Source organism: Chlamydotis macqueenii, chromosome Z, assembly GCF_036417535.1.
Source record: "Chlamydotis macqueenii isolate bChlMac1 chromosome Z, bChlMac1.mat, whole genome shotgun sequence".
NCBI lineage: Eukaryota > Metazoa > Chordata > Aves > Otidiformes > Otididae > Chlamydotis > Chlamydotis macqueenii.
Genome location: NC_141593.1, coordinates 46,032,942 through 46,060,263, shown reverse-complemented (window position 1 = coordinate 46,060,263; position 27,322 = coordinate 46,032,942). Strand labels below are relative to the sequence as shown.

The 27,322-nt window shown below is 39.6% G+C and overlaps 1 protein-coding gene across 3 annotated transcripts in view; it reads right to left on the bottom strand.

The window, feature by feature from the left end:
* The window catches only part of SPIN1 (spindlin 1), a 66,912-nt gene that overhangs the window by 5,089 nt on the left and 34,501 nt on the right, over window positions 1-27,322 (bottom strand). For all 3 annotated transcript variants that reach the window (XM_086770292.1, XM_086770290.1, XM_086770291.1), the window contains 4 exons: window positions 20,241-20,466; window positions 9,590-9,638; window positions 3,979-4,232; window positions 3,050-3,283 (listed from right to left, as the gene is read on the bottom strand). In XM_086770292.1, the coding sequence (XP_086626418.1) occupies window positions 3,050-3,283; window positions 3,979-4,232; window positions 9,590-9,638; window positions 20,241-20,292 (589 nt within the window). In that variant the 5' untranslated portion in view covers window positions 20,293-20,466. The remainder of the gene's footprint in view (window positions 1-3,049; window positions 3,284-3,978; window positions 4,233-9,589; window positions 9,639-20,240; window positions 20,467-27,322) is intronic.

Below are 27,322 nucleotides of genomic sequence, written 5' to 3'. Positions count from 1 at the left end.
TTAAAACACTATGACAAGTTCCACCAAACTTACAGACATACTTCCAGGTTTGAAAAAAAACACTCTTAACATCCAATCACTGACTTAAGGACACAATTCAGAAGATCTGGAAAGCATTCAGATTCAAGGAAGCTAGAAAATACTTAGAAGTGTTTTGAAAACTAGTAAGCAGTAGATAGCAGTGGTGAGCACAGAGGAAAAAGTGTATCAAAACCAATTAATTCTTAAATTTAAGCCCTTTCCCTACCCCCACCTCCAAAGGTGTAAGAAAGCAAAGCAGACTTAAAATACATTCCAAGTCCTTTTTAACAGTTAAGACAAAGAACAAATTATTTGATGGTTCAAATCTGAAAGAGCTTGCTTTACTTCTTTAGGAAGAGGAAGGTCACTTTTTTCCATTAACATTTGTGGCTCACTCTTTACAAGCAGTAGATACATTGCTTTTTGTTAGAAGTGGGGGTAAGATAAACACTGATTACTACAGACATTATGCAAGTAAGTGCAAGTAAGTGCCACTTGTTTATTTAGCCAGCAGACTGTAATCAGTGCTAGATCTGAAGTCCACAGAAGTCTCAAACAAATTAACTGTAATTAATAGTTATGTAAAGCACTATGTAGCCAACCACTACAGTTACCCAGTTATTAAATTTCTTTAAAGCCCAGACTGCCTCTGTCAGAGAAGAATGTTTTGGGTACACAGGACAAATAAAAACAAAATATTCCTTACAAGCTTTTTTCCCCTTTTTTGTACTAGTTATCCAAATCTCTTAAGCGATACTGACTCTCTGAAAATCCTTCTATCACATTAATAGGAAAAACTTATCAAAAGATCTGGAAAGCATTCAGATTCAGGGTGGAAGCAAAGACAGGTAGCCTGGGAGGATTACAGAGAGGCTGCGTGATGAGCCAGGTATCAGGTGAGGCAGACTAAAGTCCTGATAGAATTGAATCTGGCCACGGACATGTAGGCCCCTTCCAGAAGGAAATGGGTGACCTGGCTACCTGGGACATGAACAAGGCTGAGGTGCTTAATGACTTTTTTGCCTCAGTCTTCACTGATAAGGGCTCTTCTTGCGCCACCCAAATTGTGGAAGGCACAAGGAGGGACTGGGAGAATGAAGAACTGTGCACTGTAGCGGAAGAGCAGGTTTAGGAGCATCTGAGGAACCTGAAGGTGCACAAGTCCATGGGACCTGATGAGATGCATCCACGGGTCCTGAGGGAACTGGTGGAGGAAGTTGCCAAGCTGCTGGCTGTCATATTTGAGAAATCATGGTGGTCTGGTGAGGTCCCTGATCACTGGAAGAGAGGGAACATAACCCCCATTTTTTAAAAGGGTAACAAGGAGGACCTGGTTAGCCTCATCTCTGTGCCTGGCAAGGTCATGGAGCAGATCTTCCTGAAAACCATGCTAAGGCACATGGAGTACAAGAAAGTGATTGGTTACAGTCAACATGGCTTCACTAAGGGCAAATCGTGCCTGACCAATTTGGTGGCCTTCTATGACAGGGTTACAGCATCAGTGGATAAGGGACAAGCAACTGACATCATCCACCTGGGCTTGTGCAAGACATTTGACACTGTCCCACACCACATCCTTGTCTCTAAACTGGAGAAACATGGGTTTGACAGATGGACCACTTGCTGGATAAGAAATTGGCTGGATGGCCACACTCAAAGAGTTGTGGTCAACGACTCAATGTTCAAGTGGAGACTGGTGACGAGTGGCATTCCTCCGGGGTTGGTATCGGGACTGACCCTGTTTAACATCTTTGCTGATGACATGGACAGTGGGATAGAGTGCACCCTCAGCAAGTTCACTGACAACACCATGCTGTGTGGTGCAGTCGACATGCTGGAGGGGAGGGATGCCATCCAGAGGGACCTTGACAGGCTGGAGAGGTGGGCCCGTGCCAGCCTCATGAAGTTTAACAAGGCCAAGTGCATGTGGGTTGGGCCAATCCCAGGCACAAATAGAGGCTGGGTGGAGAATGGATTGAGAGCAGCCCTGAGGAAAAGGACTTGGGAGTGCTGGTGGATGAGAAGCTGAACATGAGCAGGCAATGCGCCCTTGCGGCCCAGAAGGCCAACCACATCCTGGGCTGCATCAAGAGGAGCGTGGCCAGCAGGTCAAGGGAGGTGATTCTCCCCTTCTATTCCGCTCTCGTGAGACCCCACCTGGAGTACTTCATCCAGCTCTGTAGCCCCCAACATAAGAAGGACATGGACCAGCTGGAGAGGGTCTAGATGAGGGCCACAAAGATGATAAAGGGCTGGAGCACCTTTCCTGTGAGGACAGGCTGAGAGAGTTGGGGCTGTTCAGCCTGAAGAAGAGGCTCCAGGGAGATCTTATAGTGGTCTTCCAGTACCTAAAGGGAGCCTACAGGAAAGATGGGGACAGATTCTTCAGTAGTGCCTCTAGTGACAGGAAGAGGGGTAATGGTTTTAACATACAGGGATGTAGATTCAGATTGTATATTGGGAAAAAAAATTTTACGCTGAGGGTGGTAGAACACTGGAACAGGTTGCCCAGAGAGGTGGTGTATGCCCCATCCCTGGAAATGTTGAAAGCCAGGTTGGATGGGGCTCCGAGCAACCTGATCTAGTCGGGGATGTCCCTGCTTCTTGCAGGACAGATGACCTTTGAAGGTCCTTTCCAACCCTAATCATTCTACGATTCTATGATTCTACTTCTATAATAAAAAAAACAGTGGAAAACTGGTTTGTCAGTTTCCATTAAAAAAAAAAATCCAAGTACAAACTCTTCTACAGTAGTATGTACATATTTTAATCAAAATTAGGAATAATTGTGGATCACGCTTTTCCAGCATATGTCACTGCTGATAAAAGTAAAATATTTCAGCAGTTAACACGGATGTTTCTTGTTGTGCTACCACTTTTTTTCGTTTTGATACTTTAAAAAAAGGTAAAATTAAAGGGAGTGACAAACAAGATCTTTGTCAGCTCTTCTGCCCATGACTAACCATAGCCAAACATGAATATAAAAAGTTGCCACTTTCCAGAAGAAAAAAGTAACGGGCCTACTTACTCGAATCAGGCATAATGCGAAGGTCACCTTCTTTATAATCATCTAAGAGTTGGTACATGTACAAGACGGGATCTTTCTCATAGGTAATATAAAACCATGTGTTCATAATAGGAGCTCGAGCCAAAACCATCCCCCTCCACTCATCTTTTGAGCCATCTTCTGTCTCAAACATGTGTTCCACAGCTTTACCAATCATTGTGTCTGCCAGGTGGGCATCACTAATTCGAGATGAAGCTGAAATGACAGCATTTTGTAAGTTTATTCAAGAGCACAGATATATGTCTTTGTTATTAATGAAACTTTGGGGTTTGGTTCCTCCTAATACCACTCTAGAGACTGCTAGGATTTGCTTTGCACTCACAAGAACCAACACCTTATTCTGTTTATAAACTAACGAGTACTTGGGGAAATATTGGAACTTTGCAAGAGTGAAAAACCTGCAGTTTAACAACCCAGCGCCGATTCTGAAAATAAAGAAGTTATTTCACGTAGAAAATACCTCTTCCCCTCAATATTAGAAGTATTTATGTGAAGTACATGATGAAAACTGTGACATATTACTGTCAGACACACACCACAGACAACATAGCCAGGATGACTTAGAGTTTAACAGAAATATCAATGTTGGCTTTACATATGGTTGGTTCTTAGGGATTAGACTCTAAACAAAAAATAAAGAATGTACTGCATACTACTTGAAGACAGAAGACAGTATTGCAATCGCTGGTATCATCAGATCTTTGTGGAATTACAAAAATGTAAATAGAGCATTTAGAACACCTGCCACGTGACAAAAATGAATTTGACTAATAGCATTAAGTGGTCAGATGTTATCTTGGGGGAAGCCGGGAGAGATTAGTAGAGAACATTTAATAGTAAATGTCAGCTTCTATGTATATGAATCCAGGAGGAAAACCCAAAACACTTACCAACTCTGTCTGGGAGAACTTCAAGTGCTGAAACTCTTTCATCTTTGTGCAGTTCTAGTCCATAAACACAGTCAAATCCATCATACTTTATAAGATAGAGAGAGGGATTTACAGGAACTTGATCAAGAACTGTGCCCTTCCATTGTGTTACAGGTCCACTCCCTTCTTTCCATCCATGCTGTATTCTGCAGCCTACAATATTTCTTCGAGGCTGAGAAATAGGTTTGCTTGGTCCCACATTGTTTCTATGCTTTCTGCACACAGATACAAACATAATATTAAACAAGTACATACATATTGAATATTCTACTCCAGACAAGAGCTGTACGCTTTAACATTGCCATATCTTTTATAGCTTTATTCAAACTAGAGTATAAAGCACAGTACAGTATATTGGAAGAAAGAAAAACACACTGAAAAGTAGTGAAACATTTTTTATGTACTTTATGAGATCCGTTTTCTAAGAGTTGTTTCTAAAACTAGTTTGCTTAAGCAAAAATAACTATTTTAGCCCTTGCTACACTGAACATCAGAAGCAAAACTCACCTGATAAAGTTTCAAAGCACAAGGCTAGCTGGCAGTTTTGTAAGTTTACTATCTTGTTGCTCTCTGCAGAATAGAAAATGCAACTCCTGCCCCAGGAGGAAGTCCTCAGTGGAAAGATTATCAGTGGCTTACTAAAATTCTTCCAAGGCATTTGTTCTCCCTAACCTGTGTTTTCACCTGAAGGAAATTTAGCTTCCTTCTGCATATACAGATATTTTTGACTGCAAGTATTTTTAAAGATGTGGTAGCAACATTTCTTTAGCATTTCTTTTCAGGAATATATAGTATAGCAGTAGAAATATGATATGTAATGGTAATAGCAACAGAAGGGATACACCTTAATGTGGAAAATAAATACATACACTTTTTTGTCCTTCCTGTATTTTCATGGAACTAGCATGGAAATTCCCTCTAGCAAATAACAGTTGTCGTTCTGATCAACAGTCATGTAAGCTATTTGACAGTTTCAAATCACTGGAAGTGTTCCACAAGTTTTGTTTTACACAGCTATTAAAAACCACTAATTGACAATTTTGAGTACAAATGGAAGAAAATAAGGAACATTATGACAGTATATTGGTGATAAGAAATGAGTTTTCTATCTGCTTTAGAATGTTACAATGTGCTTATTCATTCCTACAAAGATTATTGCCTGATCAAAAATCTCATGAATGCCAACTAGTTGTAAAATAAATTTTTGGGTTACTAGTTGTAGCACACTTCATTTAAATGGCAATAAAATATGAACACCACTAGCATGCTTAAAAGTAACATCTAAAAGAGAAAATCAGTTGCAGAAAACAATATTTGTCCTTAGAATAGAGACAGTGACCAAAGAGAAACATATCCAGGAACAATGAATGCTCTCATAGAAATCTCTACATGGTCCAAAAGACAATAACAATCATACCACTGAAATTCTGGAAGCAGTCTTGCAGAATAGGACAGTCACTACATGACATTGGAATGTGTAATGCTGAAAATGCACTCATAACTACTAAAAACAAGACGTACTATTCCTTCCGCAGCTTGTCCTACCTGCAGGCTTTCATTCACCATGAAGATCTTAGCCAGGCGTTTTGTCAAATTTCACTTTTGTTACCATCTGACCTTTTCAGCAAGATCAAACTGCAGTTTTTGTATTCCTAACTTTGATAGCACAATTAGAGGAACTCACACCTCTTCCAGTTAAGAGGCACTCTTCCATAAAGTTGGTTCTAATTTTATGCAGAAACTAGGACACACTTTCAGATTCCAGTTCTTACTCAAGTGTGTGTATATATATGTATATTAAAAAATTGTTGTCATCTCAGCAATAGTTTACTATTACAAAATTAGATCAGAGATATGGTTCTTGGCACAATAAAAATATGTTTGTTTTGCATGCGATTAATTTATTTAGTTGTAATGAATTATAGTTCCATTCTGAAGCAGAATAAAACCAACTGAAGATTAAAAAAGTTAAAATACATAAAACAACGTCAGTTTTAAACAGTATGTCTATGCTACTAGTCATCTCATTATTGAAAAAGGTAACAGTAATACTGTTCATGTTCAACCTCACAGTCAATTTTACTTTCTGCTTATAAAGCATAATTGACTTTAATGTTTAAATTGCAACAATTAAGTGAAAAACTTCACACTCATTTTAAAAGGTATGATGGAAAAAGACTACATAACTGAGCTGAAACTGGTAACTACCTTTAAAATGCCTCAGAGAGCAGAAAGCAGTACCAATGTAATTACAAGTCAAGTACCTGCCAGGTGTACTTGCAGTTCAAATTTTTGTTTGAAAGTTGTACTACTGAACAGTCATTCACTCTCATTTGCAGTGGTTCATAACTAGAGTTTCAAACTAGTAAATTACCAAGCAAAATCTACTTCTTATTGCATCTGGACATGTGGTAAGAAACGCAAGCACAGGTTTCTAACTATCAATAAATAATAGAACAAACAAATAAATAAATAATAGAATATAATTCCATGTAAGACAGCCAAGTAACCAACTCAAACCCCTTATGTTCTCAACAGGGTGTCATTTCTATGATACACCAGGTAATACAAATGTACATAAGCTTCTATGATGCTATATCCTGAAGGTTTAACACAATTTTTTCCTTCAGTTTCATTAGAACTATGTTGAAAATTCCACAAAGATTTGGTCTTGAAGACTGGATAACAATTTTCCTAGACATGTAAAACATGGAGCCAGGAAAAGCAGAAAACGGCAAGACTTGGAAATAGCTCTTGACACATCAGACACATCCTCATTGTCAATGGCCCTTGACATTGACATTTCAGATCCTCTTCCTTGTCTTGAAGTTAGAAGCTGGTAAGTAAAACCCAGTTATGTGAAAAGATTTCATTATCAGAACAAGATGCTTTAGAAACTTTATAGAGACTACACAGGCAGGAAGAAATCTTCCCAGATTTTAAATCTCTATTTATATGGCCCTCACACAGGGCTACCAGGGAAACCTATGTAGTGCAGAACTGGAGTAGCAGCAGGAAAAAAAATCAGCTGTTGCTTCAGGCTTGTGCTTAAAAGACAAACTAGCATTTATAAAAAGGAGAATGGTAACTCCCAATAACTTATCAAGGAAAGCTATCCATTTAGGTGCAGTTGTTGGTTTTGTTCCCCCCCCACCCCGATCATCTCATCTCAGAAAAACACCACAGGGTAGAGCTAAGGAAAAAAAACAGATGGGTGAAAGAAAACCATATCCTTCAGATGTGCAAAAAAAGGCACAACTGTGAAAAACAGAAAGGAAAACTATAAAACAGTATAGCAGCAATGGTCAGTACAATTTCAAGTTTTTCACAGTGCCAAGTTATTAAAATAGACCCAAAACTTATTACAATTGTGATCTTATTACAGACTATCATTAATAGCAGAATGGTGATAAGAGAGTTGTTATTAACTACTTTTTATAATATACAGACTATGAGGCACATTAGTTGAGTCAAATTTTAAAGTACTTTCTACACTCCTTCAAAACCCATCATACAGATGTATGTATGCATCTTCAGATGCTGCCAGAACCAAGACTACAAGTTAGCTTAAAGTGCGATCAGAAATTAAAAATGGTTAAGTTCACTTTAGTTAAATTGCAGGTATTTATATATTTATATAACCTGCACCTCAAAGTCCTTGAATTGCCAACTACAAGAAATCTGGAGAACCTATGAAGAAAGGATTGTTTTACACTTACACTATTTCTTGTACTCTTCCCTTATGCACCAAAGGTGGAAAGAATGAGATCTGGGAGATTACTGACTGATCTGCTTGTCAGTGAGGTCAGCTTCATACTGGCAGAGATCACTGCCAGAGCACTGACACCACTGACAGTGCACTTGGTTACTGCCCTGTAACCACGGGAACCCTTTCCAAAAGGCACAACAGTTAGCTACCATACAGCAAAGAGTTCAGAAGACTCACCCACACTGCTCTTTCTATCACATCCTCAATTACTGAGTCATGCCTTGTTCCATCCTCTTGGCTCCCTCCTACAAACCTTTGAAAACTAGTTCAAAATCTCATTGATGGCCTTTGAGTACCAGTATGCTTATTCCTCTGTATCTTGACATGAGGAGTAACTAAATCAGTGACCAAGTATGCAATACTAACTCATAGTCTACAATAACAGCTCAGAGTAGTATCAGCGTATATTATTACATGGTCATCCATATACTACTCATTTATGGTAAACTACTATGGTTTACTACTTTGCTTCATTCTCAGAGAAGTTAGTGAGAAAAGCACACAAGAAATCATCTTGGTTTGGTACAAAAAAATCTTCACTAAACAGTTAATTGACAATTGGACTATGCTAAATTAATATAAAATTAAGCTGGATGGTTAAGTCAAATGCCTCAAAATCATGTAACTTAGGATCAAAACTTCTTACGCCCCATAAAAGCCTTTATGTGAACAAATATACAGCCTATTTAGGTATTTAAATAACTGTATTCCACCACAACAATAAAGACAAATCTAGCCACCCTCAAGTACAAAAGGCAACCCACCTCTGATAGTCTTCCCATCATACACTCCTTTCTCTGAGCGGTTGAAAGAGAACAAGAGAAATTAAGTTTTAACCAACTCTACCTGCCCCTAGACAAATAAATGTTTCTCTTTGCCTTCTATGAAGATAGATAAGAATGGATAATGATGAGCTGGTAGAAGGGATCAGATCAGTTTTATGCCAGGTGTTGTTTCTGGGACACAGTTAACACTGTTAGCAGTGATTGACTATGTTAACTGGTAGAAAATACACTTGCTGAACAAACTGCCTTTGATTGGTGCACCACTATACAACTTTACGCTTAAAACACAACCAGTAACATTTTAATAAGTTTCACACTTACCCAGCTTAGGTTTGTCCCATCAGAGATGTAGCCAGATATGATATTTTGCTGTTCGGCACTAAGACCAATTACGCTCAAAACATGACCTTTATTTTCACACAACTACTCACCAATGTTCAGCTGCTAACATTTAAAAATATTGTAGAGAGAAAAATACATGCCATGAATGTGTAGGATAAGCAGGTACCTCTCACACACAAATAGCAGCCTCCTTACAGAAGTATTTCTGTATATTCCTTATTTTAGAAAGGTGAAAAATCCTTTCAAAACTACAGTTGTAGTGAATTCAAGATTTGGTATTTCTAAGATTATTTGCAAACTGAGTTATCAGTTAGCATGCTTTGCAGTTTTTATCAGCCTGACGACAATGCAAGAACTCTGTGTCAGACAACAGAGATCCCACAGTATGCACTGCTAACTTCTAGCTCTCCACTCCTCTCTGAATTCCAGAATTACAAAATTGCATTCAAAGATAATTTCATACATACAGTCAAAACAATGTTTAGAATTTACTGTGGTGCACTGTTTCCTACCACGCTCCTGAAAGAGTTGAAAGTCTGACTCTACACACACATACAGACTGAATATTATTCCACGATTTTCAAGAACAAAGCGAGTAGAACAATACATACATATTTCTAGAACAGTACTTCCAGTTACTGAGAGCTATACTGTAGTAAAAATATTAACAACTTACTTGTGGGAAGTTCTTTTCTTCATCATGCTGGCAGACACTCCTGCATGACCTAAAATACAAATTATGATGGAATTATTGAAAAATAAAGTGTATATACAACGCCAAAAAGCCATCTTATACAGAAGTCTTCCTTTTGAATGTTAAAATTTAAAGAATTCAAACACTGAATTGGATTATGATTGATCAATGAACTGCTACAACAGGAGAAGGCTCTGCTGAGACAAACAAAGGCTACACGCTCATGAAGCTCAGGGATGAACAGAAGGAATTACTGACCACAACCATTAAAAAGAAAGTTGACCTTAACACAGCAGGGCGTGTGGTCTTTGTTCTAGGAAAATGGCTGCAACAGTTGAGCTGATCAATCAGCTCCAACAGTTAAGTGAATCAACTGGCCGTGTAACTGTTCATCCTTGAATTAAAGGGTGCATACAAATACATGTCTTCCTGAGTTAGCCAGACCAGCACTGGGGAAGTATACACACACCTCACCCTAACAGAGCATATAAACACCAAACAATGAACAAAACCAGCTTTGAGAAGAGCAACAGGCTTGAGCTGGCTTCAACCCATGTACTCCTTCTTAGCACCCGCGGACACTCAGGGCTGTGATGGTGAGCATGTTATAGAGACCAGTAAATAATATCACATTTGTATTGAGGTGCAATTCTATATTTCAATTATTATATTCTGCTACGTACTGGTGATTTTATGGTTGCAACGTTCTGCTAAATCAAAACCTAGTGCAATATCAACCCCCCCTCTCTTTTTTTTTTCCCCAAAAAAGCTATACAAACATTAAACTCTCCATGTATGCAATACATAAGAGAATCTGGTCAGGAGACCAGCGGATTCTTGATGCCAAAACCATGATGATAGTCTGTGACATGACAGGGTGAATGCTATTTACTAACAATTCAATAATACGGGGAATTCTCATTTAGCACTTCCGTCATGAGTAAGGGCCTAAGAGAGGTGCTATGAGTAAGGAAGGGTAGCAAAAAGATTGTCTGCAGACAGACCCCTTTCCATCTAGAGGGTGTGAAACATTGTGAGTGCTATCAAAGGCCAGAAAAAAACAGCTGATAAATTTGAAAAATAAGAATGCAGAAATCCTAAGTGGGATTTTTCATGGACAGAAGAACAATGAACTGATCCCAGTGGTACTTTAGGATTAATATGAAAAATAGAAAGCTTCTAGTAAGTTGGAGAGAAGAAAGGGAAAAGCAGGCTTGTCCTGCTTGTTTAGCAAGCTACTTGTGAGCAGTACTGAAGAAGTCAGCAGAGGAGACATGCAAGAACACAATGATTAAAAAAAAAAAAACAGTTATATCTTTTTGTAAGGTAACATCTTTTTATAAGGTGATGTGCACCTAGAAAAAAATCAAAATAAGTTCTTAGAATGAAAACTGCAGCCTCAGATCACATCCAATGCCCACATATGTAGGGATTTACTAAGGTCAACTCATATAGACCCTGTTGAAGTGATGGCTGCTACGTATAATAAGGATAATAAATGGCCAGGAGATGTCTGGCTTGATGCCGATTCCCCCAGTCTTCTCATTGTACTGGTTTTGGCTGAGTTAAAGTTGTATTTCTTCACGGTAGCTAGTATTGGGCTACATTTTGGATTTGTACTGAAAACAGTGTTGTCAACTCAGGGACGTTTTCATCATTGCTGAGCAGTGCTTACACAGAGTCAGTGAGTAGGCTGTGAGTGCCCAAGAAGCTGGGAGAGCACACAGTTGTGACAGCTGATCTCATCTGACCACAGGGATATTCCATACCATATGACATGATGCTCAGCAATAACACTAGGGGGCAGGGGGAAGGTTGTTGGGGGCCACTGCTCAGAAATGGGCTGGGCATTGGGTCTGTTGGTGGTGAACAATTGTTTTCATTTGTACCACTTGTCCTTTTTTCTTTGTTTTTCTTTTCCTTTTTTTTTTCCCTTACAATTTTTATTATTATTCTTTTTTTAATTATTAAACTTTTTATCTCAACTCCCAAGGTCGTGTCCCGTTCCCCCCCCCCCCAGCTTTTACCCTTCCAATCCTCCCCCTATCGCACCTTGGAAGGGAGTGAGCAGGTGGCTGTGCGGTGCTTTGTCGCTGGCCAGGGTTAAATCACAACACTCATGATGGTTATTCATATGATTCAGGAAAAGAGTGTAATTTTAAAGTGGTTGCTCCTGTAATAAAAACTGAGTAAACACCAGATGCATCCCTTTGTGAGAGGTTTTAACTTCTTAGTTAACTGATCTCCAAACTAAATTTTCGGTTACACCAGGAGACATACTTCTAAAATGGATGACTTCTTTATAGGGAGAAGGAGCAAATCAGGTTACGTTCGCCATGGAGGAGGCTCCAGATTTAGTACTAAGGGCTGGGGATTCTCCTACAAACCCTGCACTGCAGCAAGCAGACTTGCTATGGGGTGGTGCTGTCTGCCGGGCCAGGCAGCTCTCTACCAGACATCAGGGAGGGATTGGGGGCAGGCAAGGGAGATGGTGGTGGGAGAATACTCAAGAGTGGCAAATCTCCACGTTGAAATCTGCCATCTCAGACACACTGGACAGATCTGAGCCTGCAGGTCAGGACAAGCAGCTGCCAAGTCTCCTGCATGCTAGAGCACAGAGTTGGTCAGTTCGAGTCAGCCATGTGGGTTTTTACAGGGCTCAGGACAAAAGGCAGTGTGGTGGCTCACAACATCAAGGGGCCACTGTGTGCAACTGTTGTATTATGATTGTTACGACTTCACTATATTGCTCTGCTAAATCAGAATGCCATGTAGTGTCAAATACTTGCAATTTGTAATAAAACATTAAACTCTTCTTGTCTGCAATATTTGAAAGAACCTAGTCAGAATGCTGGACTGGCACAAGTGTAACTGATGTCTCACGCATACGCCTAGAATTTCAACTATGAATGCTTAAATTAACACCTACAGAGAAATATTTGAGTTTCTCCATAAGTCTAAACAAACCAATTTTTTAAATTTAACACTATATTCATGTTTCAAGCATAGTTTTGGAATATCTGTATTGAAAACTTTTATGATAGTAGTAGCATCACACAAGAGAGTGAAGCACTAAAATTATCATTAACCTTCAAAGTCTTTATTTTAGTCTTTGAATTTTTGTGTGAAAAACTAAAGAGGACGTATAAAAAGTCACAGAAATGGCAGAATTAAAAAAATACTACATCTCATGGTTTCAACACTCAAGCTCACATAAAATCCTCAGGAACTTGTATTTCCTGCTGTAATGAAATCTGAAATGTTGAGTTTCAAAAATTATGCCTTACATGCTAATTACTACAACACAGATCCTATTTGCAATTTTTTGCTGTTTTAAGACCAAATAGTTAAACTGTATGTTTATACGAACTATTAGCTGAAAATTAAAAAACAGTATTACAAAAAGATTGATGAGAAACCCAAAAGATTCTGGGACTTGAGTACAACTTCTAAATAAGCTTTCTGACCACACTGTCAGCTACCTCTCCTGCATATGAGATAGCTGCATTTTATTAATACATAATACAATAAAACATGTTTTATTAAAAATATGGTGGTGTTTTATTAGAAACAAAATACTTAGAAAAATAAATCTGTTCTTATAAAGTAGAGGAACTGCATTATCCGAACATGAATACACATGTGTTTTACATTACTGGCTGATGAGACAAGGTAAGGTTTTACACTAAATCAGCTCAAGCAGTTAAAAACACTACAGAAATAACATCCACATATTCTGCAGAACTGTTCAGCACAAATGTTGCTTTCTATCCTCCACTCAAGGACTTAGAACTGGTGCATAAGAAGGGAAGCCCAAAGCATTTAGTCTTCCAAAGCGAAGAACAGGAATGCTAGACATACACAGAAGGAAGATTTACTGCAGAAGCTGCAATAAACACAAAGGAGAAGCCATGCAGACCTCTGGGAATGGCTTGCCATGTCGCTAACTTCTCACCTTGGGAACCTCCTATTTTTGATAGAATTCAACTTGTTTATGTAGCGAGCTCTAAACCAAAGCAAATTAACATGACTAAGCATTGCTCAGCTTCTTATGTCAGTCAGTAATGTAAGATAGCTTCCAGTTTCACACACAAACTTATGGCATCTGGATGTTTAATGCAAATATAACAAGCTTTCAAGAAGATACCATAGCATGTATTTGAAGATCCTAGGACAAACGCACTCTCCTACAAGCCTATTTGCCAGAATTTATCTTTGTATTTTGAATTGTGTGAATTCAGTAACGAATGTCTCAAGGAGATGCAAACTGCTTTTAAAGACATCTCAGGTTACACTACTGAATTATGTAGCACTGCACTTCCCTAGGCAGTTTCAGAAATGGTAGCAAGAGTTCACTGAATCATGAACATTTCTGTCCTCTACAGCAGCTCTAAACAGAGGGAGAGAACAGCACAGAATCCTTACATTTAGTGTATTTTAGTAACAAGGTCAAAGTCAGAATTATCTGATAAATTTGCCTGCCTGAATCTTTCTTTATTCAGTATAATTCCTTCAGCAGTAGTTTTTCCACTGCTATTGGAAAGCTGCAAGAATTCTACGAGCTACTCACAGGCCCAAAGTTCAGTAACCTCTAGAGATTGGAGTTGTATCTAAACTTTGGGTGGGGAAAAGAAACATGGCACAGAGAGAGGGAATTGCTCAAGATGTCAACAGTACCACTTTATTGTTTATCACTTCAGACAGCATCCTCCTTACTGCTAACAAGATACACTCAATCAGTATACCTACAATCCTTGCAAACTTCAGTGAGTATTTTGAAATTAAGCCAATTAAAGAAGTCCACTTAAGCAGTTCATGCATATGTAACAGTAAGACAATCTGATGCAGCAGGAGCTTACACTGGCAATGGCACAAGACGACAGGCACAAGCATCAGCAGTGAAAATACAAAAAGTATGCTGAATAGCCTCTGTCACACAGAGAAACAGCTATGGACCCAAAAGCACCTCTAACTATTATCTCTTCCCTGTAAAACATGATCTGACCCATGCCAAGATATAACATTCGTTGAAAGCAGCTAATGTGAGGTAGTCTTTGAGTGGTTTCAAAAAAACCTACTCCTCTGAAGTGGTAAAGCCCATAATAATCAATTCACAATAAAACTATTTTAAAATGCTGCTTATTTTTTCTTTTCCCTACAGGAATTAAGAAATTAATTGGAAATATTAAAATTCTTCTGATTTGTGAGGATATCTTAACTCCCGTGTATTTTGCTTTTTTTTTTGCAAGAATAAAGCAAGAAGTAAAGCTACCACAAAACAAAACAAGCACAAGAAATCAGCTCTGTAGAAGACAATTTCCTAATTTAGAACTGCCAAGAGCTTGTAGCATTTTCTTTACAGAGATATTTATTTATAAATGCATGACATTTTAATGACTGATGCCTATGATGTTGTATTGCTATGACTTAACAACTAAAAACATTTTGAGAGAAAATACTTTCTTTTTCCATTAACTTTTACCATACACATATATTGCTATCTTTGGCACCAAATGATTGCAGAATATAACAAAGCAGTAACCTGGCTTATACAAATTCTTCCAAAACCTCCAGTACTATCTAAACAGCTTGAGAGAGAAGCCTAAGAAATATGAGTAATTAATTCTCTGTCAAGCCCCCAGTTCAAAGCAGAAAGGCATGTAAAAAATCCCTAACATTTCAAGGAATCTTCACACAAATCTTTCAAGAGAAAAGTACATTTACACATCAAGTGTTTTGTGGTCAAGCACAGTCTGGTCACAAGTGGTAATGTGACTTCAAAGACGTTAATACTAATTAGAGAACAATAAAGGAGCGTTATTACATTCTACACAGCATGAACTCCACTGACTGAATAGGTTTAAATTCACATTCTTTACCTCCTTTTAACTATGTAAAGGCAAGTTCTAATTAGAACATTCAGTGAAATTCCATATTTTAGATAATATTCAAAATACTCTGTACAATTAAATTGCCCTGAACATAAAAATAGAAAAAAATAATACTGAAAAAAGTAAATGGATTAGTTATAGCCTTGGTTGAAATAAGCAGCAAAGACTCAAACTTCAATGGATCTGAGGAAAGAGAAAATATTTCTCTCAATCACTTCTATAAGAGCACAGGAACACTTTTTTTTTGTAATAGAAAGTGAATACAAACTCCAACTTCCAGCCAAGAGCAAGAAAATTAAGCATTTGTCACATAGTCTGTAAGTTTTTGGAGGTTCAGTTAATTCTGCTCATAACAGATCCTTAAACTTCAACAGTAAAAGTAGAAACTAGGTTTCTGACTACTTCTCCTTTACTCTAGACAAAGACTTCAAGGGAAGTATATATGTCATTTCAGCTGGTGGCCATAGAAGGAGAGAATAGGGAAGGATAGGAGAAAGCTACGGGCAATATTTTTATTATTGTCACATCAGATAGCACCCTCTACTCAATCCATGAGAACCAGATAGGATCTTCAAAATACACCACAGTATCTTACACCGAGCAGCAAAAGCTGGATATTTTAAAGTTCTATCTCAGAATCCTCTGTGGTAATAGCAATAATCTCACAGGAATTACTCTGTATCTGGAGGCAACTTCAAAATTACTCTCAGGGACCTAAGAAATACGTCAACGTGCTGATTCACACCCAGTATTGCCTGACCTCAACTTAAAAGAATTCTTTTAGTCAAAGTAGACCAGAGATGAAATGAAATTCTGACTCTGCCAGGAGATTTCACTGCAATTCTAAGCAAGTCACATCTAGGAGTGGGATCTCTTTTCTTAGCTCACAAAGACAGTACTGAAACAACTTGTTTTTAAAGGCAAAAAAAAGGGACAAAAGATTGTATATGACTGAAAGTTCTTTTCTTTACTAAGAAATCACCATCCAGTAATGGCATTACAATTGTTCCTGACCATCAGGCAGTTTGGCAGGATTCTGTACCTCTGGAAGATAACTGCTAGGAAGGACTCTAGAATACCATGCATTTCACTTACACAGCATTAAACATGTGATCACTAGACTAAATAAGGCCAAATACAAATGTAAATAAAAGGGTAATCCATTTATTTTACAATGAATTACACTATATAATGTTAAGAAATATATGTATTCCTCTATATTGGAGACAGATACACACCAACATAAGAAGGATATGGACCAGCTGGAGCGAGTCCAGAGGAGAGCCATAAAGACAATCAGAGGGCGGGAGCACCTCCCCTGTAAGGCCAGGCTGAGAGAGTTGGGGCTGTTCAGCCTGGAGAAGAGAAGGCTCTGGGGAGACCTTACTGTGGCCCTTCAATACTTAAAGGGGGCTTGTAAGAAAGACGGCGATAGTTTTTTTAGCAGGGCCTGTTGTGATAGGACAAGGGATAGTGGTTTTAAACTAAAAGAGAGTAGATCCAGATTAGACATAAGTAAGAATTTTTTTTTTTTTTTTTTTTTTTTTTAAAACGATGAGAGTGGTGGAACACTGGAACAGGTTGCCCAGAGAGGCTGGTAGATGCCCCATCCCTGGAAACATTCAAGGCCAGGTTGGACAGGGCTCTGAGCAACCTTATCTGGTTGGAGATGTCCCTCATCTCTGCAGAGGGGTCACAGTATATGACCTTTAAAGGTCCTGTCCAACCCAAACTATTCCATGATTCCATAAGTTCAATAGTAATTTAAGTAGGGTAAATCCTTAATGCTCCCAAATAAGGAAAAATCCAAACTCAACCCAAAACATCATGATGACCACTTTAAAAGTCTACAAAAAGTCACAAGGATCACAGTAACATAGTGAATCCAAACACACAGAACATGGCCACAACTGCAAGACTGAAAGTCATTCTTCCCTAGTAAATAACCTGTTAACACAAAACTAAGGTAACCAAATTATCCTTCTAAAAAGAAGTGGGAGAGTTGCCACTTAAGCCACCCTGTTACTTTACCTGGTTGTAATTTTGATAGCTTTCTCCCTTTGAGACACTTTTTAAAAAATACAAAAACCCCAAACAATAATAATTTTAATTTATATCACATTGCAAAGTCTCTCTTCCAGCCATTAAAACACACATTTTATAAACTGATGAACTCAATTACTGCATTTGCTGTTCTTTTCAAAGGAAGAATTTGACCACTATCAGTGAAACTACTGCTGTGACAAACAAATGTCTCTCCTTCTTGCTCACTAGCTGCCTAAGTCCCTTGTCCAATCTTCATTGCAGAGTGGGCTACGCAGTCTCCTAATGACAACTGCCTGCTGTACTCCTTCCTGATGTATATCCATAATCAAGAAATAAATAGCAGATAATTCCACATCGCTTCTTTGCCCCCTCCCTACCCCAAACAGTAAAAGCTATCCAGGTTCAGCCCACCAAATATGACCAGGAGGAGGAGCAACAGCATGGAGGTCAGCAACTGTCTTCATCAAGAATGTAATAGCTGGAGACTGAAAGCCAGCAACATCCAAGCCTAGGCCACAGTTACACCAAGAGTCGAGGATGACCAAATACGTATGATTTATGGGTTGTATTTAATGACAGTGATGCTACAATAATTAAATAAGTTAAGGACTTCAGATGGGTTCGCAGAGAAAAAGACAAAGACAAATTCTAACTGTTGTAGAGGGATTTTAAAAAAACAAAAATGGCATCTAAAGTGTGTCAATTTTAATGTCAGTTTGTCATGGTGCCAGTTATATGACAAGCTATAATGGATAAATAATGGAAAATGTGACTCTTTCAAAATAAAAAAATGAGAGAGATAATTTATAGGCTTTTTTGAAGAGTCAAACAATCAGGAAGAAAAACTTTCTTCTCAAAATTTTCTTCTCAATATATTTAAATAAAATATCCTATCTTAACTATTTTGGCTTTCAAAAAAAAAAAAACAAACAAACAAACAATCCAGCCACATAGTCATTCTCTATACAAGTTTCAGGTTATGACACTTCAGATCTGTGCTATAGTTTTGTGGCTCATTGTAAGTGACACTGAACTAGTTAGGTAAAATTATTCCAACAGTTGCCTTAAAAAACTAGTGTCTGAATTCTCTGAACTTGGGCACAACAGTGCCCAGTTAATACTCAGTAGGCTGGACTGAAGTTAATTACCAGGTCAAAGCCTGCTCTCCTTTCTTCTCTTACAAATACATTTCTACCCCTACAAGGATTCCGGCAGTGTCAAGAGGAAGGATGACTCATCAGCCGATGGAATGGAAACTCACTGAACCAAGTGTTTAAGACTTTGCACGGGTCTTTCCTTTGAAAGAACTTATTAAAAGTATTTGCTAAAGTTACCTTTGAAATCAGTAAATGTTTCAACTGAGTGACAGTAAATTAACATTAATGAAAACTAATCACAGGCAAACATAGTTTTGAAAGTTTCCAAAGAGTTTCAGAGAAATTTTCCAGTATCAGTTGCTTCAGTTATCAATGAACTGGATGAGTATTTGAAAGCACCAGAATGGACTATTGCTTCAGTATTTTACAAATTAACTTTCCAAATTATACATGACAGTTTCTTGAGATTTTTAGAAAAGCACCAATTCACAACGGTTGGTGACAGAAAATACGCTGCATCATGTGTCTACAAAGTCTTTCCTTGCACAGGTCACTGACTAGGGAGTTTTGCTGCAGTACAAAATAGGAAGGGCACGTTCCTCCCACTGAAAAACACAAAGTAATTTCATAACAGAAAAAAAAAAGACTATATATGCAAAACTATTTATGTTATCTAAATAAGCTCAACTAAAAAGCAAATAATTGAACAGAAGAATGAACAACACTAATCTGTAACCTTTTAATCCTCAAAATGTTGGTCTGTAGAATAGCTGACTTGCAAATGATAACTTCTAGTCCCTGTCCCACACTAGTTCAAGCAGAATGCACGGTCGAAGCAGAGTCTAGCTTAATTTATACAGGACCAAGTATCAACCTACAGAACAATTCTTCATTGATCACTTGATGCTTTTTTTTTTGCATCACTGCTGAAAATCCTTACTACAGAGCGCACAAGACTGAGATTCATTATTCTTTCAAGCTGCAAAACTTTGAATAAGCCTAACTAGTCATAAGAGGATGAACGCTTACTCATATTTTGCATTTCTCTGAATAAAAAAATTACTTTAAAATACTTTGACTAGCCTATTTCAGTTTAGAGAGCACACAAAGTAGCAACAATATTTGCATTTTTTTAGTGTTTTCAAGAGATTCTCGTTTACAATTACTAGCTGACCAGCTTCCATAAAACCACGAAGTTTTACTCTAAGTTATAAACATATGGTGAATAAATTCCTGTTTACGATCCAGCACCTCTGCGATGAACAAAATAAATTTTCCCCTTAATATGTCAATGTAACCCTACAATAAAATTGATTTTGTTCCTCTTACAGTTCTAAGAAAACAGCAATATTATAGACCATATTAAACACTTCTTATATTTATGTCTGAAAATAAATTTGTGTATGCCTTTTCAATACATCAACTTTGATGTAAAAAGTAAAGGTTATTTTAAGACAGGAATGGTAACATCTCCATAAAACCATTAACATACATATATATACACATATAAATATATATATATATATATAAAAAATCTATAAAGTAAGAACACTTTTTACTCTCTAAAACCAAACAAAATCACCTAGAAAAACACCTCACCTGCATCAGCTCTGGACCGTTGACCTGGTGATTTTCCAAATGGGGTCTTCATTCATCTGTGTTTAAGTGAGCAGCAAAGCTGCTGAACTAGGGTGAAAATCCAGTTCTTCCCAACTCCCAGAATATAGTCTTACTCTTAGAATAAGACAGCTACTTATTAATCCACCAATCAATCATGAATTTGTCCTTCCTTAAATGTAGAAGATGCACTTTCAATTACAGTACTCTGAAAAACAAAACAGGTAAAGTATAAATAGTGTGATTTGAGACTTGGTTAAGGTAAGCATTAACTGACCTGGTTAGATAAAAATATTTTGCTTCACTTTAATGCTTGTATTCGTACTCACTAGGAAGTTCATTAATTTTCTATTACTCTGAAAACATTAAAACAGAGGGCATATGGGCAAGAATACAGCAAAACAAGTACTGGGGCTTTTACTTTTACCTCATGTTGATAGGCAAGTTCCATATCACATCAAAGTCAACTACATATAGAACGGAAAGCTTCTTAAAAACCACTGAGCCTCGTAGAGGGAAGAATGACCACCAGCTTAGAAGAAATTGTACTATGTTCACCAGAGGTAAAGCACAAATCAACTATTTCAATTTATTAGGAAAAAAAATCCTCTCACTCATACAGCAGAATAACTTTGCCTCACAGATGTTGAGGAAAAAAAAAAAAACAACTCTGGTGAAAAAATAAAAAAATCCAACACATAAAAGGTACCAAAACAGTGATTCCACTCCAATGACTACTCAAGCAACTAATTTTGTTGAGTAAGTCATCGGTTCATCGAAGATCTGCCGAAGTTTCTGGCAGTTCTCTATATCTAAACTCATGAGATTCCCTAAACATTTCGTCACCACATTCCTCTAAACGAGGGAGATAAGCGAGGACGACTTTCTAAAGTCCTTTTCAGAATTTAATTACAGAAACTTGTGGTCACTTGAAAATGTGAAGCATTATAGATTAACTTATTTCAGACTAACATTTTTGGACAGGAAATGTTCATTCAGATTACTTCAGTGCTGCACATGCCTAAAACAAGTGAGGTCAGATCATACTTTTAGCCTCATTTCTTTAAGAAACATCATTACTGTCATGATGCTCTCTGCAATCTGTTTATCAGTGCTGCTCTTCCCTCTTCTACTTCAGTTTTGGAAGTCAATTTTCAAACACATGTTAAAAACCAAGGAATATCCCTAACTAGTGATCCAGCTGAGGAAAAAAGCCTACCTTATGCTACTGCCTTACTGAATAAGGGAACATACAAGTACATGTCTTGAGGTATAGTAAAACTATTATGCAGAAAAGTGCACTTATATCTAACAACACTTGTCAATTTTTCCATGAACTGTACCCATTAACTTCTAGTAACATTAGAGCAATAGAGAAGAATACTCCTAGGAAAAAACAGCAATAGAGAGGCAAACATTCAGTAATTTGAAGTTTTTAGAAAGATCCGTACTTTGGAAGAGCTAACTTAGACATTCACAGTCAGGAATTTGTATGAATATGTGAAATTAAAGTTAAAAATTCATTTACAGGAACTTAGTAGTTTTTACACTTTTCATCTCTTCCTGAAATCCACCACTGTATACACAACAATGCTGAATGATATCAAGGCAACAATAGTCAACTTCTAAAAAGCACTTGAAGATGCAATAGGAAGCCTTTAGCTTGCTTAACTACTTCATTAGAACACAGTGTCACGCGCTGGTCACGGACTGGAGTGAGGTTTTGCTCATATTCTTGGGAACAGAATTAAGACTCAAAACAGAGTCGAACACCAGGTAACTTTATTTGCACAAGTAGTTCACAAATGCAAGAGAAAGAAAGGAAAGAGCAAAAAAAAACTTCCCTTGCAATAGCTACCACCACAGAATGGCAGTGTCCCACTGTTATGTCCGATGTTGGTCACTTCTGTTCTTTTATTGGGTCGTCTCATTGCATATTAATTGTCCTTTCAAGTGGTCTGCTTAACCGCACCCCTCACCTGGTGGTGGTACACATGCCCAATTGTCGTAGTTCAGTCCCAATCCGGACTAGACTACACAGTCTCTCTCACTCCCCCCACTCTCTGAGAGAATAGGGGGAGATAATACAAGCAAAACGGTTCAAGGTTTGAGATAAGGACAGAAAGAGACATAAGAGAAAATCCTTACAGTTACTGTTACAGGCAAAACAGACTCGACTTGGGGAAAACTATTCATTTATTACTACAAACAGCAGGATAATGAGACAGAGAACAAGATAAACCTCCCTCCACCCCTCCTTCTTCCCAAGCTTAACATTATCTCTACTACCTTCCCCGCCCCCGAGCGGCACAGGGGGAAAGAGGGAATGGGGGTTGCGTCAGTTCATCACGCGTTGTTTTACGCCGCTGCTTCATGGTCAGGGGAAGAACTCCTCACATTCCTCCCCTGCTCCATCGTGGGGTCCCACCCATATGCCACAGTCCTTCCTGAAACTGCTCTGGCATGGGTCATCTCTTCCACGGGGTGCAGTCTCTCCAGAACAGCTGCCACAGTGGGCCCTCCATGGGCCACAGCCGCCTTCAGGCATCCACCACCCCCGATGTGGGGTCCTTCATGGGCTCCAAGTGGATCTCTGCTCCTCCGTGGACCTCCACGGGCTGCAGGGTGACAACCTGCTCCACCATGGTCGTCACCACAGTATGCAGGGGAATCTTGGCCACGAGCCACATTACTCCTCCCCCTCCTTCTGAACTGACCTTGGCGTCTGCAGCCATTCCTCACAACAGGCTGGCAGATGTCTCTCAGGATCCTTTTTACATCTTATTCACTTCTCATCTCCTCTCCACTTCTCGCGGCCGAGCTGGGCCAAGTCAGGCCCAGTCGGCCGCCTGGCAAGAGGCCCATGAGGCCTGCGCCTCCCCCTCTGCGCCTTTGCCCCCGCTCAGCTTCTTCACATCTTCTCTTCTCTCTTTTTTTTTCTGTTTTCCCCTTCTTAAATATGTTATCATAGAGGCGTTATCACAGAACATTCTGCCACCAATCGGCTTGGCCTTGGCCCGCAGCCGGTCCGCCCTAGGCCCAGCCGAGTCCACTGAACAAAGGGGAGTGACTTCTAGCAGTTTCCTAAAGAAGCTGCCACCTTAGGCCCCCCCCACTGAACAAAACCATGACACCAATACTGTCTCTGGGCCCCTCTTTTCCTGGCCTTGAGTCTGGGCGCATGCATGGGGGTAGGGCTAAAGTTCTTGCCACCTGCTGTGCATTCAGGTTCACAAGAAAATAGAAAGCCTCTAGTCCTGTGGTTTGACTGGTGATGGTTTGTGTGGTTTGGCGGTGATGGTTTGATGTCCCGAAAATGCTGAGACAGACCTCCAACACAGTCTCTTACACCACCCTGTGGCTCAACGTTGTTGCCTCAGGGACGGGGTTCCATGGCGGCATAAGTAGTAGAGGAAAGGAGAGACAGAAAGGAAAAGAAGGAAAAAAACTCAACCATATTGTAATAGCTCCTTGCTTTTTCTTTATACTATTTAAAACATTATTGCTAGGCAAGTTACAAAACTAAAAGGAAAGGAGAGGTTTATCCAATTATAACTATAAAACTACAACATCAAACTATATATGTAATGTGACAAGAAAGACAAAAGTGAGATAAAATGCGGCAAAAAGGAAAGAGTAAGATAAGATGCTGGTCACAAGGAGAAAAAGAAAAAGCATAGAGGTAGAGGATGTGTGAGCTAGATCTATATAGTGCAAGCAACCTGGTTTCCTAAACTTTGTATGAGTGTCCGAAAAGATATAAAAGCTCAATAAAAACAAACAAAAATATTTTCTCCTAATTATAACATTTAAATAACATTTTTAAACTGATAAACAATATTTTCCTTAACAATAACATCTTAGATAAGAGATTGTTAATCAGCTCAAAGTAAATTATCTTAACACATCTAAATCTAATTAACAACATTTTATCTTATGAAACTAAATATGTGTCTCAGGCCAAGTTTGAGGCCTATGGCTCTGTGGTATCAGAAGAAGAGGGTGATTGTCCACAATGGCAGTCACAAGGCAAACAAATATAAATCAGGCTGGAGAGGAGGGCCCGTGCCAACCTCATGAAGTTCAACCAGGCCAAGTGCAAGGTCCTGCACCTGGGTCATGGCAATCCCAGGCACAAATACAGGCTGGGCGGGGAATGGATTGAGAGCAGCCCTGAGGAGAAGGACTTGGGAGTGCTGGTGGACGAGAAGCTGAACATGAGCAGGCAATGCGCCCTTGCGGCCCAGAAGGCCAACCGCATCCTGGGCTGCATCAAGAGGAGCATGGCCAGCAGGTCGAGGGAGGTGATTCTCCCCCTCTACTCTGCCTTGGTGAGACCCCACCTGGAGTACTGTGTCCAGTTCTGGGGCCCCCAACACAAGAAGGACATGGACCAGTTGGAAAAGGTCCAGAGGAGGGCCACAAAGATGATAAAAGGGCTGGAGCACCTCTCCTATGAGGACAGGCTGAGAGAGTTGGGGCTGTTCAGCCTGGAGAAGAGGAGGCTCTGGGGAGACCTTATAGCAGCCTTCCAATACCTCAAGGGGGCCTACAAGAAAGATGGTGAGAGGCTGTTCAGTAGGGCCTGTTGTGATAGGATGAGGGGTAATGGTTTTAAAATGGAGGGAGGTAGATTTAGATTGGATATCAGGAAAAAAATTTTTACAATGAGAGTTACAGAACACTGGCACAGGTTGCCCAGAAAGGTGGTGGGTGCCCCATCCCTGGAAACGTTCAAGGCCAGGCTGGATGAGGCTCTGAGCAACCTCATCTAGTCGGGGATGTCCCTGCTCCTTGCAGGGGGGTTGGACTAGATGACCTTTGAAGGTCCCTTCCAACTCTAACCATTCTATGATTCTATGATTCTAAAAAGACCCTTTTCCCAAGTAGAATACAATTTTTCTGCATCTTTGAAACCACAAGAACAAAATCCAATTGCCAGAACAGGGCCATCGGGTCCTTGTTGCCACTTGTGCAGTAAGAGTCCTGAATTCACAAATCCCCATTCTATCTGCAGTGGGTCTGTAGGGTGGATAGGTCTTAAAGCCTGGTGAGTCACAGCCTCAAAAATTAAGAGCCGTAAAGCCTCATCATGAAGGGGAGTCCACTCCCAAGTTGCTCTTTTTCACAACAGACCATATAAGGGCCATGCAATTATTGCAAAGTCTGGGATGTGTTTCTTCCAGAAGACCAATAATCCTAAGGCGTGCTGCAACTCCTTTTTATTTTCTGGAATTTTCACTTGATCTAGTGCCGAGAGGGTGTCTTGATGAATACAGACTGACCCTCCTTTCCACCATATCCCTAAAAATTTCACCTCATTTGCAGCAATTGTATCTTTTCCTCGGGAATCTTGAGTCCCAGCAACTCTAAGTGCTGTATAATCTTTTCCTATGTCACCTGCACTGGAATTTTTTGATCTCCTCCTATCAAAACATCATTGATACACTGATAAACTCTAACTCCTGGTTCTGGGGGAATTTGGGCTAATTCTTGTGCCAAAACATGATGTGCTAAAGTGCGAGAATGTTTGTAACCCTGAGGGAGGCAAGTGAAAGTATACTGCTCTCCCTCCCATGTGAAGTTAAAACGATTGCAGTCCCCTTCCTGCAGTGGAACCATAAAAAAACCCGTATCTTTTGCATCAATTGCGGCCATCATCTGATGAGCTTGTTCCTGAATAAGCGAAATGAGCTCAGCTATATTAGGCACTGCTGCTGTCAAAGGGCCAGTATCAGCATTGAGTCAACCATAGTCTATGGTCAGTCTCCACTTATCGTTTGGTTTATGCACTGGCCACACTGGGGAATTGTACAGGGAGTGGATGAACATTAAAACTCCCCGTGGTTTAAGATCCTCAATCACAGGAGCTATCCTTTCTCAGGCCCCCAATGGCAATGAGTAGCGTTTCACATTAGTCGTCTTGGACAGGGGAAGGGCAGGTGCCGCTTGTAATAAACGCACTTCTGTCCAGGACATCTAGGAGTTTTCTAAGGAGTGCCAAAAGACCGTGAGTTTTCCTGGATGTAGAACAGAATCATAGAATGTATAGGGTTGGAAGAGGCCTTCAAAGGTCATCTAGTCCAACCCCCTCATACCACTGTCTGCCTTTCAATACATCTATTCCCAAAAGACTTGTCAGAAAAGGGCCTATTGCAACCTTGGTGTGCACTGGATCTTCCGCCCTGGGCAACCATAATGTTACTGAGGCCACAGATACGATTGGGTTTCTCCCACAGCATTCAATAAGGTGTTTCGACAAAGTCAAAATTCCACATTGCTCTGCCTCAATCTGCATCAGTGCGGTGATTTGTGCTCCCGTGTCAATTAAAAAGGTTACTGTTTTTTTTTTTTTCCCCCGTGGCCCTACAGCCACTGTAATCAGTAAGTCTCCTCTCACATTTAAGGTGAGTTCTTTTATGAACATCCATCCCCTGTTTCGCCCCCCACCTTCGGGGAACGGAGGACCTAGTTTCCCTTCGCCCTCTTTTCTGCATCAGCTTTTTCCCCAAGGTTTATCAACGGTGGGGCACTTGGGGTTGTTTCAAAATTGACTTTTCACCCCAACCATGTTTGTACAAGTTTCTCTAATTTCTGGGTTGGAAGCCCATCCATTATATCTCAGGGAATGCCTGTCTGGAGCACCCATTGCCACCATTCCTGACAGCTGAGGTGTGTCCCTCTCCCAGGATCAGTAAGTTGGATCGACTTTGAATACTGACTTCTCTTGATCAGCGCCAGCCACCCTTCACTTTTTTCCACGGCTCGTATGGCTCTGTTTCAGGTCTTTGCCTGGATCACCAACGGCACTGTATTTCCTTCCGAAGTTAATGAGTTCTTGGACTACTTCTCCCGATTTCCACACCTTCCTCCCTGTCCTTCTATGATCAGGGGTCACTGTTCCCTCCAGAGCGCCTGTAAGTCTGTCTGCTACAGGAGTACTTTGTATCTTCCCCTGTAGCTGGATCCCAATGGGTTTCAGAGAATCAGGAAGTCCTTGAATTAGAGGAGTCATCCATTCTGAATCCACAGGCATCATCACTGGAGAGCCCTGGTTAGGGCTG